At 46.2% G+C, this 15,222-nt stretch overlaps 1 protein-coding gene across 1 annotated transcript; it reads left to right on the top strand.

Moving 5' to 3' along the window:
* The first annotated feature begins 2,804 nt into the window (after positions 1-2,804).
* On the top strand, positions 2,805-4,636 carry C2CD4B (C2 calcium dependent domain containing 4B). The gene is made up of 2 exons (XM_012758573.2): positions 2,805-3,187; positions 3,390-4,636. The coding sequence occupies exon 2, from the start codon at positions 3,423-3,425 to the stop codon at positions 4,539-4,541; it is 1,119 nt and encodes a 372-aa protein (XP_012614027.1). The 5' UTR covers positions 2,805-3,187; positions 3,390-3,422; the 3' UTR covers positions 4,542-4,636.
* Positions 4,637-15,222: the final 10,586 nt, after the last annotated feature.

Below are 15,222 nucleotides of genomic sequence, written 5' to 3'. Positions count from 1 at the left end.
GAGAGGAGGGGACATAAACATTCAGTTCATAACAATCTGATAATAATATCTGAGAATATCAAGCAATAGGAAATCTTATGTGCTGTTGATGAGCAAACCGATTTTGTATTATAATTGAGATGCAAAGATCCTATTACAAGGTATTCTGTTCCTAAAGATGTGCCCTAGTGAACTTTTGCACAGGTGAGTAAGAAGACATGTATACAAATGATCATACCATCATTGGAAAAACTGGAAACAATCTAAATATCTATCAGCAAGAGAATAGAGTACATTCATATGATGGAATACTACGCGTCACTGGAAATGAATGAACAAGAACTGTAAGGATATACATAAATGAATCTTACAAACAGAATGTAGAGCTACAGTCTTCCAGGTGATGATTTTCCATGACTATATTTTGTTCTATAAAGGGACATGGTCATTCCCACACTACTGGACATTCACACTAGTTCTTCCATGGCTTTCTGAGCCTTCCACAAGGCTCCTGTAGGACTTCTCAGCATCCCAAGCTTTCCCACTAAAAACTCTTTAACTGCCTTCAATCCTTGCTTGTCCCATTCCAGAGGCATAGGTATTGACATATGTCAATTTGTGATCTCAGTCAAGGTTCTTCATTAAGTTAGTTGCAGGTCTTTTCCATTTGTACCATGTCAGGTTCTAGTGGCTGATAAATTCCCTGGGTCTGTTATGTCAATCACCGGAATCCTTTTTTGAAACTAGATGTGGCATAAAGAGAATGAATATATTTCCGGAGGGGACAAGAATTCTATTTACAAATGCACATCACTACTACGCATAACTAGTGATTTCCTGCTCATGACAGTGTCATGCTTCCATAGATGCTTGGAAAAAAATAACAATACAACAACAAAAATAATATGAATAAAATAATATAATAACTGTATATTATCCATGGCATTTAGATTGTATTAGGTGTTATAAGTAATCTAGAGATGATTTAAAATATATGGGAGGATGTGCATAGGTTATATGACAATATATCAGGTTCTTGCCTCATCAAAACACATGCAGTCGTCTCTCAGTATCCAATGGGGATTGGTTCCAGGACCCCTCAATGATACCAAAATCCTTGGATGTTCAAATACCTTATGTAAAATGGTGTAGTATTTGCATATAACCTATGCACATCCTCCCATATATTTTAAATCATCTCTAGATTACTTATAACACCTAATACAATGTAAATGCTAGGGATAATATATAGTTATTATATTTTTTATTCATATTAATAATGGAACATGTGAAAGGAAGTGTTCCAATGAAAGCATCAATTATTACTAAGCAGTGTAGTGGATTAATTATTGAAATAGGAAGGTTACTGTTGATTTGGTTAGAAGATCAAAATAAGCGTAACATTCCTATTAGCCTAGGAATTAAAAGAAAGAGCACAATAGTTTCTGTAACTTATTATAACACAGAGGTATTATTATTACTACAGTATTATACCATATTATTATTACCACATATGAGTCATTATAGTATTATTGTTATTATCATTACCATACATGGGCTGTTCATCAGGTATCCGAGTTACATATAAACCTAACCTAAAATCGTTCTCAGGAACGTATCTTGTTGGTAATCTGGGACCACCTGTAATGTATTGTAGTTAGAGAAATACGTGGTCGAAAGCACCTGACAGTCATAAGACCCATAGATCAGCATCAATTCAACACAATATACTTCATCAAATATTTACTGAGCCCTCACTATTTACCTGGCATTGTATCTCCACTGCTAGAATTGGATAAGAGATGATTTGTAAGACAGCCAGGCTTGTACACCTTGGATAGGGAAACTGGGATGAAGGCAGTCACAGGCTCTGGATCTTAGGACTTTTATTTTAGTTTTCATACACTTTATTTATAATAGACCCTTCAAACCCCATTCTGTTTGAGTTTCCCCAGTCCCTGCCCACAGGAAACTCACAGTCTATGATAGGAGACAAACTTGTAAACCAAAAGTCCAAAGCAGCATGTTAAATGCAATGATGGTGGTCCATAGAATATGCATGGGCAAAAGGAGGATGGGCTGGTGAACTGGAGTAGGGGAGTTTGGAAGGTTCCTCAAGGGGATGATGTGTGGGCTGAATTGTGGAAAATAAACAGGACTTCCTACAGAAAAAAAAAAAAAAAAAGCAGAGCTAGGGCATTTCAGGTAACAGGAAACATCATATGCAAAGCCAAAAAAGCAGGAAATTGCTAGTTCCAGGTTCTGCCATTAACTGGCTCTTTGTAACCTTTATGGAATTTCCTCAAGCCCCTCTGGGATTTCAGTTTCCTCCTTTCAGAAAATGAAGGCTGGGGGAGGGGAAAGAGGCAATCTAGATTTTCTGGAAGGTGCTTTCTAACTGGATTATCTCCACAGTAAGCAAAAAAAAGGAGGGGGGTAGCTTTGGAAAAGTCAAGTGTTATATTTAGGGCACAAGCCAGAAGCCCCCTCTTTTGTAACCGTCAAGATGACAGGCAGAGGCTACAGCCATTCAGAAATTGTCGCAGAGATTAATTCACCCATTTCGCGGATACTTAGGGCATGGGCTGAGCCAGGCCCTATGCTAGCAAGGCGCCCACGGTCCAGCAGAGGGAGACAGGTGCACAAACACGAGAACCTGGAAACTGCATTGGTGTGCACGTGGTGAGCGCGTGGGGGCAGGAACAGGGAGGCCCCTAGCACGTGCGGGCCACGCGCAGGGTGAGTGACATTAATTTATCTCCAAGCCAGATGAACTTCCTGTCTCCTCATCCTGCTTCACCTTCGCCTAGAGGCCGCAAACATTTTTCGGCAGCCACTTCTTCCTTGGCAGGGCGACAGGGTGCCCTCTCTTCGCAGCCTTTCCCAGACCCGTATACGGGGCTCCGCGTACGCACAGCGAATGCAGGTCCCCGGGCTGAGCAGAAGGCAGCTGCCCCCGCGACAGCTTCGCTTAGACCTGAGTACCCAAGGCAGGGCTCCCGGCAACGCGGGGAGAGGCGGCCGGAAGGCAGGCTGTGCCGCGTCTCTGGGGTTGGGCTCCCGGCGGCTGGGCGGGACTCCGACGACTTATAAGAGAGGAGCGCCACTATCCCGGCCACAGCGCTGAAGCTCGCGCCCCCGCCGCGGCTGGGACGTCGCTAGCACTGAGCTTGAGACCAGACCCAGAGACTGTGAAGAAGAGGGAAAGGTCTGATTTCTATTTATTCGTTTATTTAGTGTCAACGAATAGAAGGCGGGGGTTTGCGGGTGCGCGAGAGCAAGGCTGGACTGGCCCGGCGGCGTAGACACGTCGGTACACTCGGCGGGTCCGCGCGCGGGAGGGACCCACCGCCACCCGAGGGGCTCCGGCGGCGGCAGGCGCCCAAACTCAGCAGCCTCTCTCCCCGCAGGACCACTTCTCCCGCCAGCCCCAGCCTCCGACCATGCGGCTCCTCGGGAAGCTCCGCTCCTCGGCCGCAGGCAGCGCCGTGCCGGAGCTCGCCTTCTCCAACGTGCTCACCCCGGGCCGCATCCCCGAGTTCTGCATCCCGCCGCGGCTGCCCGCGCCCTGCGCGCTCGAGTCCCCGCCCCCGGCCGCCGCGCTGCCCCGGCGGTGCGCAGCCGAGGAGGACCTGTGGCCCCGCGCAGCTGACCACGGCGCCGGCCCCACCGACTGGGACCCGCGCTCGCAGGCGGCGCTCTCGCTGCCGCATCTGCCCCGCGCGCGCACCGCCTACGGCTTCTGCGCGCTGCTCGAGAGCCCGCACACCCGCCGCAAGGAGTCGCTCTTCCTCGGGGACCCGGGCGCCGCCGCGCTCCTCCGGGCCCCAGCCGCCCGGGCCGCGCCCCGTCCCCGGGCCCACACCTACGGCGGCGGCGGCCGAGACGCTCCCGTCTTGCCAGAGAGAACAGATCCTGCCGTCACCTCCACAGCCCTGGGCTGCCCCAGCCCTCCCCGGGACGCGCTGTCCCCGCGGTTCCGCGGCTGCCGCCTCCTGCGCGCCCCCGACGGGCTGCTGAGCCGCGCGCTGCGGGCCCGCAGGAGTCGCGCTCTGGCCCGCGCCCGCTCGGTCTCCAGCGGGGACGAGGACGCGGAGCGCGGCGCCGGCGCGGAGTCCCCGACCCCGGCCCCCTCCGAGCGCCCGCCGTCGCTCCCCGGCCCGCCGCCCGAGCGCCTGGAGGCCGAGGGCACCGTGGCTCTGGGCCGCGCCGGCGGCGTCCTGCGCCTGGCCGCCGAGTACTGCCCGGGCAGCGGGCGCCTCCGCATCCGCCTGCTCCGCGCCGACGGCCCGGCCGCGGGCGCCCCCGAGCCCCGCGCCGTCGGCTGCCGCGTCAGCCTGGTCCTGCAGCCGCCCCGCGCCACGCGCAGGCAGCGCGGCTCCGTGCTCCGGCGCAGCCGCAAGGCCGCGCTCGGCCAGGACTGCTGCTTCGACGGGCTCGCGGAGGACGAGGTGCGCCGCCTGGCCGTGCGCGTCAAGGCCGAGGACAAGGGCCGGGGCCTGGAGCGGGGCCGCCTGCTGGGCCAGGGCGAGCTGCCGCTGGGCGCCCTGCTGCTGCTCTGAGGCCCGCCTCCCTCGGGCGCGCTCTCCCCTGGGGGACTCTGGACTCTGCTGCTGCTTTGTGCAAAATAAATGTTAATTTATTTTTGTATATATGATCTTGTATTGACGTTTTGATTCCTCAGCGTCCACTTTTGCCATCGTTTAAGGGTAGGGTAGGAACAATAACGACTACCTCCTCTATTCACTGCACCCCATCCCTCTTTCCCCAGTCATCTTTTACATTCAAAGGGAAAAGGAGTTGGCCTGAGAAGGAAGAGAGAAAAGGAAGCCCACCCCATCCGCGTTATGTTTCATTTCTCCCAGCTTTAAAATCAATGCTAAATGGTTTATGGATATTTTTTAAAGCAAGTTACTCATTCAGAATCCTGCTGAACGCTGAATCATATGCACAGCTTTACACATTGATGGGCATAGGTAATATTCGCACACGCAACCCAGAGTGAGAGTCTCTCCTCTATTGTCAGGATACCTTGGTAGGAAGAGAATTCCTTTCTCATTTGGGAATAACAGGATTCTTCTGGAAGTGAATTCTTCAAAAAACTGCTGAGGAAGAGGAAAACAAAAAGAAGTGGAGGACTATGGAAGAAGAGATAGTCACGTAGGGAATATAAATTCCTGGCAGCTCTCTCTCCCTTTACCAGGAGCCCTGGGAAATCTTATTTCAGAAAAGAAATCTTCCCTGACTCTGTAAACTAGTTGGTATGTTTTTGTGGCATTATTCCCACCCAGCTGTGTATCCGAGTGACATAGTAATTAGCTTTGCAGTAGGATTTCCTAGATAAGTTGAAAACTAAATTGTCAGTTTCTTGAACACTGGGCTTTAAGAGAGTGGTTTTTAATCCAATTGATTTTCACGTGTTGATTCAACAAATAGACCTGAGTGCACTGGAAACTGATTATCCCAAGAGGATTGGCCCTGGACTATAGGAGTCTGCCTGGCAGTGCAGGGCACAGTGGAGTGCGAGACACACAGAGTCCAATCTTTTTTGTGCCGCTTGCCAATTGTCTGAACTAGGGCAAATCAGTTCATTTCCCTGAGCCTCATTTTCTTGACCAGTGAAACGGGGGCATATCTACCTCCCAGGGTTTTGTGAAGACAGGCCTTGATATCCAAATAACCCTTGAATATGTGTGAGTTAGGATGTCATGCCTGAAAAAGGCTTGAATTCTACTGCTGAATCGGTGCTCAGGAATGTTCCAGAAAATGAACACCTTCCTTTCCCATTGTTTCTCCTGGCCCTGGAATGGAGCCTGGCAAAATGGGTATCTACCTGAGACGGAAGACTTCGAGGGGCCAGGAAGTGGGAACATAGAACACTTCAGCATCCCTGTGGTCAACTTCCCCATAAGCAATAGTTTGCAGTCATTCTTCCTCCCAAAGCCCTTCAGCATTATTGTTACAGAAGTGAGGTTCTGGCTACAAATTTGGTCAAACTAAATAAAAATCTCAGATTTTAAATATAACTTCAAGTGGATGAATTAGCCCATAAATATAATATCATTTTCTAATTTTGAAATTTAGAAAACACCGCAAAGATGACCGTGACTCCCAAAGCCATATGGCTAGTATGCGTAGCTGAACTGAGACAAGAACCAAGTTGTTCTGACTGCTGCCGAGGACTGACCTAGTCATTATTCACTTAACCATTACTTATTCACTGAGCCCTCATTCTGAGACAGCACACTAACAAGCTCAGAGGATGCAGCTATGAACAAAATAGACAAGTGACGGCCAAACAATAACCAAGTTTTTGTTTTTTTTTTTTAAATTACAGATTATGGTAACTATCATGAAAACAATCAACTAAGGAGGGTGATAGAGACTATCTGGACAGGGGAAGTGGCAGATAAAATGTGCTTAGAAACAGAGTGGACAGGAAGGGTCTCACTGAGACTTGAAAAGGAAACCATTTAGAAGAGGAACTTAATGTATCTAAACAACCGCTTCACGTATCTGTATAACTCCTTACTACATCCAAAGACAGAATCGTTGGTTTTCCCCCTCCTAGATCTTCTCTCGTAGTCTTCCTTAGCTTAATAAATGGCACCATCATGCTTTCTGTCACTCAAACCCACCTTTCTCGCATCACACTGTCAATGTAGATACCACCTCCTCAGAGAGTCCTCCCTGCTACGCTGTCTACAAATAGCACCGCCACCACTACGTACCTATTCTCACTGCTTTATGTTCCTTTAGGGCACCATCACCTCACTACCTGACATCATAGCATGCATTCATTTTGTTTTTGTTGTTTGCTCATTTTCTCCCCCATGCAAATGGATACGTTATAAAGGTGGAGACTTTGTTCATTTATTCATCGCTGTATTTCCAGTGCCTACGACAGCATCTTGCATACAGTAGACACTCAATAAATACTGCTCAAATTGAGTGTTGAAGGAAGACAGTAATGGCTGTACTAGTTTACATTTTCACCAACAGTATATAAGAGCTCTCTTCTCTCTACATTCTCACCAGCATTTGTTATTTTTTGTCTTTTTGATGATAGCCATTCTAACTTGAGATGATATTTCATTTTCATTTTGATTGCATTTCCCTGATACTCAGTGACGTTTAGCATTTTTTCCCATATATTTATTGGCCATTTGTGTGTCTTCTTTTGAGAAATGTCTACTTAGGTCTTTTTGCCCATTTTAAAATCAAATTATTTGCATTATTTGGTTTGTTTTTATTTTTATTTTGTTTTTTTGTTATTGAGTTGAGTTTCTTATATATTCTGGATATTAACTCCTTGTCCCATGCATAGTTTGCCAAATGTTCTCCTTTTCTGTAATTTGGCTCTTCATTGTGTTGATTATTTCCTGTGCTGTGCAGAAGCTTTTTAGTTTGATGTAATCCCTTTGGTCTATTTTTGCTTTTGTCGCTTATGCTTTTTAGGTCCTATCTGAAAATTCCTTGCCCAGACCCTTGCCAAGAAGCATTTCCTCTGTTTTCTTATAGGAGTTTCCTAGTTTCGGATCTTACACTTAAGTCTTTAATCCACTCTGAGTGGCCCAGACGTGAACGCTTCCTAGCAGTTCCTTGCACTGGTGGGACAGGTCCCCAACTGCAGGGAGAGGGGCTGGAGGGGAGACTGGGCCCCCTCAGCACCTGCTGTAAGCTACAGGCTGGCAGGCCCATCATAGGGGTTTGGATGGATGATTATTTCCCAGGTTGTGAGCTGACCTGTAGGTCAGCTCCCTCTGGGTTCTGTGTTAGGAGTAATGACTGGGGCCAAAGCAGAGGAGTGGAAGCCAAGTTACTGGGTAACTTTCATACCCAATGCTGAGACCAATGTCATCAGGCCTTTCTGTTGAGGCACTAGTGCGTGCCATTCCTCTTCGATCCCCTGCCAGATGGCTTTGGCTGCACGCTTAAGGCCAGACAGGGCTGTAACCAAGTCCTTTGAGGAATGCGGCTATTTCTGGGTTTGAACTCAGGAGCGGAATCATCAGGTCTGCCACCTGGGTGTGGTCTACACTCTCAGAGCAGCCTCACTAGGTCTTGGGTTCCACGTAGGTTTCACAGTCTCCTACCTGAGTCCTGAGGCTCCCATGGGGAGACTTTTGTCTGTGGATGGCTGTACAATTCTTGTTGCGGGGAAATATTGTCCAGCTGTGTCCTATTCTGCCATCTTGCTGATGTAAATCTCGTAGCCAATTTAAATCTTGCTGAAAGGTCAAGAAAAAATGAGAATAGAGACATGTCCATGAGCATCGGTAAGATAAAGGTCAGTAATGACTTTGACAAGAGCAGTTCAGTGCGAGTCGTGACGATAGAAGCCAGACCAGAATGGGCTAAATCATAAAGAGAAGGTGAGAAAGTAGAGAAAGAAAGTTTTGCTAAAAGGGGAGGAGAGAAAAAGGGCTGTAGCTGGAAGACAATGTAGATTGAAAGAAGGATTGTTTTAATGTGAAAGAATCCAATGAGTGTTTGGGATACCCAGAAGAGAATGAGATATTGATCGGGTAGAGAAAGAGAATAAACAATAGGCGTTGGAACAGCATTGGCCCTCCAGAACATTGCGGGAGAAAAACAATTGTAAAGAACCCACCTGCCCTGCTCTGCCAGGCAAAGCATCATTCCATCCTGAGACTGGCTACGCTCAGGGTCATAGGATGTTTGCCAGTAACAACTGAGACTGCTCTGTGATTTCTTGTCAGGGTCCAGGCTGCAGAGAAGGCTTCGCTTTTAAAAACACTCCCATTACACTGAGGAAGAACTTTCCCAGAAGGTCCCAGCATGCTTCTCTGTGTACTTTACTGGCCCAAATTGGGTTGCAATCCCAATTCTGAACCAATCCCTGCAAGGGGAAGGGTGTTAGCTTCAGAATCATTTGACCTGTCTCTGTAGCAGAGTATAAGGTCAGTTTCTGTTGAGGCAAATAATTCCTCCTTTTAGGAAGTAAGAAAGGGGAGAATAGGTGGATTATTAAAAAGACCTGGCTTCAAATCTACACTCTGCCATCAGATAGTTGTGTGGCCTTTGGGCAAATCCTTAATTTCTTTGAACTTTGGTTTTGTCTTTTCTAAAATATTGGGTATGAAGATGGGAAGGCTTAAAAGAGATGGTTGCATTTAGTCATAGCAAGATCCATAGTAATGGATAAACAGCCTTTTGTTTTCAAATATAATTTGAACACCCTCTTCTTAGCTCATGCAGATGAATATGATTTTGCATCATGGCTTTATGCACATCTATGGTTCTAGTCTTAAGTCTGTACAAAGGGCAGTCCACTGGGAACATGTCTGGGTGACTGCACTAAATGACATAAACACAAAGAAGTACATCTTTCCATTCCGCTGGTTGTACGTTTCAGACTCCATCTGCCAGGGAGAGAAACAACAGCTCAGCTGATGTATGCTTCTAAAATTCAGTCATCACTCCAGGGAGTTTTTCACCATTTGTGAATATCAAGGCTTTGGTTTTTTTTTATTTTTAATTTTTTTTATTTCGGCATATTATGGGGGTACAGATTTTAAGGTTTCAATAAATGCCCTTTCCCCCCAATATCAAGGCTTTAATAAGATACCCTAACGTGATCAGACACTAATATTTATTCTAACAGGGAAAATTCACATTTTATTTTATTTGGCCAAAAGAACAGGATATATTTTGCAGATTGGTAACAGTTCCTGATTTTACAAAGAGTCACTCTTTCCTGTCTCTGTCTGTCTGTCTGTCTGTTTGATGGTGGCTTATCTGTCAGAAGCATCCATGCCATGCTCGAAATCTTTGAGTCCCCTGGGCCAGAGCCACCACGCCTTCCTCCTTTACTTGGTTGGCTCTAAACTGCCCTCTTCACCATCATCACCTTTTTTTACTGTTATTTTTAAATGATTCAGGTTTACAGAACAGTTGCTAAAACACTGCAAAAGGACTTCCATATACTCTTCACCTAGACTTTCCAAATGTTAGCATTTTACCATTATTACCATTATCATCATCCATCTGTAATCTATCTTTTTAAAAATGAGCTTACACTGAACCCTAATCAGATTTAATTTCCTAATATACTGCTTTCACCACAAACGAAATCCTTCCACAAAAAAAAAAAAAAAAAATACCCAGAATTCTTATCATTAAAATTTAAGATCCACTGTATTCTCTCCCCAGCCCAGCTTCTCCAGCTGAATTTGCTAGGATCCCCCTTTCACGGAATTCTCTGCCACAAGGAGAGAGTCCACTGGCTGTACCATGAATATGTCTGTTTGCTGTACCCTGATCAGATTCATGCTATTTGAATTTTTTATCATGAGCATAAAAGAAAACACTGCTTAAAGTAAAAGTACACACAAGCCATTGAACTTGTAGAATTGCTAAAAGAAATGGTTAATCAACAAATGTGATTATTTTATGAATGAAGCAAGAGCAGAGAGCTGGGGAGTAGAGGTGATCAGATAAGAGTTTTCTCCTGATTGCAAAAGACCAAGTGTTTTATTAATTTTTTTTAAGAAGATACACTAGAACAACTTAGACTTTGTGAGGCTGTGGCATTTTTGTTAAAGCTGTTAATGTAACCTTAGCATTTGGAAGAGCTGCAAGGCATAATTGGTTCTTGGAAAAGCATGACAATGATGTACAACCTACTTTTGGCCTCCAGTCACCCACTAGCCCACATCAAGTCCCCTCGGATGGCAGGGAAGGACAGAAGGAAAATAGGAAGGGAGGGAGGAAGAAAGGAAGGAACGGGGGAAGGAGAGAGAGAGGGAGGCCCATTCTACCTGGCCTTGGGATGCAGGATCTGCAAAACAAAATATACCCACCTTTCTGTAAAGAAGGATAGCATCTTGGTATAAAATGGGTAAATTATTATGCTAGTTGAGTCCCTGGTTATATTCTCTATCCTACCTAAGACCTCTTTCTCTTACCCAAGCATACACTAGGCTAGACTTCTGAATAGAGTGGGTATTTGCCTAGGCAAAGGAGGGGTGGAGTGGGGGTGGGCAGGACCTCTCACTTCATTTATGCTCTGTAAAGAGAAAGGCAGAACTTTAAAGAGGAGAGGTGGTGGCTCATGCCTGTAATCCAAGCACTCTGGGAGGCTGAGGTGGGTGGATCACTTAAGGTAAGGAGTTCGAAACCAGCCTGAGCAAGAACGAGACCCGTCTCTACTAAAATATAGAAAGAAATTAATTGGCCAACTAAAAATATGTAGAAAAAATTAGCCGGGCATGGTGGTGCATGCCTGTAGTCCCAGCTACTCTGGGCTGAGGCAGATGGATTGCTTGAGCCCAGGAGTTTGAGGTTGCTGTGAGCTAGGCTGATGCCACGGCACTCTAGGCCAGGCAACAGAGCAAGATTCTGTCTCAAAAAATAAATAAAATAAAATAAAATAAAAAGGAGGAAGAAAAACCCTAGAAAATTTGGAAGCTAGTTGAGGGCTATGCTGAGGGCACCACACAATAAGAAATGTGGAAAAATTTACCCCTGTGCTACAGGGAACCTTAAATAAAACCCAAAGTATGCTTCTGGGGGGAAGAAGCTCAAAGTACTTCCTTTAGAGTAAAGATGATAGAGTACAGCATTCTTAAGAGTCCTGCTTACTTAGGCTAAGTGTTGTGAGGGTACCCGAGTGATGGCAGTTATTTAAATTTTTTCTAAAAGAGTAAATGTAATACTATATAAATGCTAATCAATGCTTATATGTAGGTTTTTAAATTATTTGGAAAAAAAAGTAAAGTTTTTCATTACTCTAGAGAATGCAAAATTGAGTGGCAAATTGTGCTACATTTCTAGTGATCTTCACCCTCAGCCCACCCCCCTGCTTGCCTTCCACGACTCCTTAGCACAGGGGCTAGTACCCTCATCCACCAGGGCCCTGGAGTCCCTTCCATCAGTTACTTCCTCCCTCTCAGTGTCTCCCCTTTCCCCTCTATTGCAGTGACTTCCTCCCTTGTCTTCCTGCCTCACCCTTGGCGTCCCTCAGTCCAGCCCTGCTTCCCAGCTTCAACCTTCCTAAGCACAGCTCTGGCCTTCAACCCCTTCCACAGCCCTACCCCCACTCAAGAGGGCACACAGGGGCCATGCCTGATCCAGACACAGCCTGCACGTGCAATAGCTGCTCTGGTCACTCCTTCTTGTAACTTTAACCTCTCATGAAACTAATCCGTGTGAGTTCCCTGAGCTCTCTCCTGTTTCTTCCCTGGGATTTAAACCCAGGGAGAGTAGCTTCAGAGAACAAGCTCTTTATTTTTCCCCCGTTTCCTTTTTTTATTATTATTTTTGAGACCATCTCACTCTGCTGCCCAGGTTGGAGTGGACTGGCATCATCATAGCTCATTGCAAACTCAAACTCCTGGCCTCAAGCGATCCTCTTACTTTGGCCTCCCAAAGTGCTGGGATTACAGGCATGAGCCCCTGCGCCTGGCCTGATGTCAAGCTCTTAATACTATTTCCTCTCTGCAGAAGACTCTGGAATTGAGAGCTGGCAGGGACAGGGGGAGGTGGGGAGTTGAGGAACAGTGGGATGGTAATGGGGGGAGTATATTAAAAACAAACTTCACCTATCTCATAACTTTTTTTGCCAGGCACTAGCCTGAAAATGTCAATCCTACACAAATCAAGGCTTAGAGAGAATGTCCTAATGCACTTTACCCTGAGGCATTAGTGCTATAACTACACCAGGAATCAAATATATCTGCCCATGTTCCAGAAATCTTTTCCAAAGTTGGATATTATAAGGACACTGTTTAAAAAATGAAATAATAAGTAGACACATCCTTAGAAAGGGGACAAATTAAAATAATTTGTAAAACAACCCATGTGAGAGAAATGCAGGGGATAACTTTAAGAGCCATGAATGGAATATCTGATAGGGGTTTGTTTCCCTGCAGATCACGTGACAGGAAATACCAAACAGCCTAATCAGTTCTGTTCTTTGTGTTTCCATTCACCTGAATGTGCTCATGGTCACGATGTCATTTTTTGTTGTTGCTGCAATGAACAGAAATCCAGAAAGAGAACGGATTGGGGGGAGACGGGGGACGTGGAGAGGCAATGGGAGGAGAGGAGGGGAGATCCGGAGATCCGCTGCCATCCTGCAGCTGTTGGTCTGGAGCGTGTTCTCCTTTTGCAGCAGGCCACTGTCGGTGCTGCCTCTTCTAAAAAGGAGAGAATATTTATGGAGCATTAAAGAAGGCTTATGGAGTGAGTACTTATTCCATAAGTAAGCACTTCAAGGAACTCATCATCATTAAGGGGGTTGAAAGGCGTGTCAACAAGGAAGGACAAAGTGAGAGACGTCCCACAGGAGGCAGCCCCAAAGGGGAAGCGTTGATGAGACCTGACCTTCAAGAGCCCCTCACAGCAGGGCTGATCCTGCTGCTCTCACCATCTGCTGTCACCCCCCTGGCTCCCTGATCTCCCTGGGATCCACCTTAATGAAGTTTAACTCAGCTCACAGGGTGCTTTCCTTTTGCACACTTGGAGTGCTCCATGAGGGAAGATGATCCAGGTAGAAAATTTGATTTTCCTAGAGGTGAATCCAGAGATCTGGGCTCCCTGGGTGCATAGGGAAGCCTGGGCTGATGGGATGGTTGGGGGCAACCTGCATGTCCCTGGGAGGCTAGGTCCGGGGCCAAGACTGGGGCAGTGCAAGAAAAGAGGCTGCAGAACCATAGGAAGGCTGGCTGGCTGAGGGCATGTTCAGTTTCGGGGCATGGAGACAAGAGGAGAGGGCCAGGCCAGGAGGAGGGCTGGGGGAAGGCCGGGTGTTGGATGTGTGCCACAGAACGGTCACCCTGGGCCTGCTTCCCTATCTCCTCCCCCTACCTCCTTCAGACCTGTTCCCGGAAGCTCATTTGAAAACCAAGCTCTTGCAAAAATGGATTCTATTTTTACACGTTCCTAATACTGTGCTTTATGCCATGTTTTATCATTTCTATTGGATCCACAATCATATTTCCATAACCTTTAGCTTTCACTAACTTTGTCTATGTCATTCTTTCCTCCCCAAGCCAACTTTTCCCCTAATTCCTCCAATTTACACATACGCACTCAAATATAAAGGGCAATGTTTGTTTAAAGGAACACTCCAAGAATTCTTACTTATAATTTTGTTCGTTTGTTGTGATGGATTTGCCCACTATTTGTAGCCAGGCAGAGTGATATTAGACCATCTGAGTTCCATTAAGACTCATCCACTTAATTCCTGGGTGACTTCCCGTAATTTGCTTAAATCCTAGCAGCCTTAGATTTCTGATTTGCAAAGCAGAGCTAATAACAATAATGCCCCCCTTACTTGGGGTCACTAAGAGTTAGAAATAATGTGTGCAAAGACCCTGGCATGCTGCCTGGCGCATAGTAAGTACTCAATAATGGATAACTATTCGTATTGTCTTAAAAGAGGTCATTTCTGTACTTTTCAATACCCTTGAAAACTACCCATAGAGCAATCCTGGGAATTCGTGAGAATTGGCTTAGAATTTACAGAGCTTTCAGGCATGTCCTGTTTAGGGGGAGGTTTAATATTTCACAGGCTGTTTGGATGTGAGAATCAAAATAAGCTCAGTTTTCATTGTGAACTGAGATCCTGTTGTTTGTGTGTCTTGATGCATTAGAATTTAATTTTCATGAAATCAGGATCCATATCTTGTTTTGCTTATTACTGTATCACCACTCGTTAGAGCAGTACTTGACACGTAGTGGGCACTCAGTAAATGTTTCCTGATGAGACAATGTATACTCGTATGATTTCTAGTAAACTGAGGAGACAGTAAACATATGTCTATATCTATGTATATTTATATAGCTTCTTTTCGTATCTCTGACTACACTGGTAATTACACCAAATGTAAATAGATAACAGCCTCATCTTGGGATCTGCATGGGAGGGGCACCAGCCTGTGGACTTGAGTAATGTGCTCCAGGAGGCGTGAGAAAACATGGGAGAATCCCCCCCACGGCACCCTGAGAGGGGCTCAGAAATGACTGAGCCTGTGCTGGCGCATTCAGCGAGGTCTGGCATCAGACCCAGGAAGAGAAAGATGGGGACTCAATGAACAGAGGCCGTGGCAGGGCGTGTTCACCAGCGGTGAGGCCAGTTCATAAGGCAGGGACCACATGGGGACCACTGAGCCACTGCTGAGCAGAGCCAGTCACTGTTGGCAATGGCAATGGCTCTTGGTCCAGACACCTCCCCTTTGGAAAGAGGGACGAAACGCACATACAGGTAGAAAATCT

This window comes from Microcebus murinus, chromosome 6 (assembly GCF_040939455.1).
Source record: "Microcebus murinus isolate Inina chromosome 6, M.murinus_Inina_mat1.0, whole genome shotgun sequence".
Taxonomy (NCBI): domain Eukaryota; kingdom Metazoa; phylum Chordata; class Mammalia; order Primates; family Cheirogaleidae; genus Microcebus; species Microcebus murinus.
The sequence above is the reverse complement of the archived record's forward strand: the minus strand, read 5'-3'. Positions and strand labels throughout refer to the sequence as shown.

Bases quoted from the DNA above. Each gene is read 5' to 3' on its own strand.
- C2CD4B (XM_012758573.2), top strand. From the start codon at position 3,423: ATGCGGCTCCTCGGGAAGCTCCGCTCCTCGGCCGCAGGCAGCGCCGTG.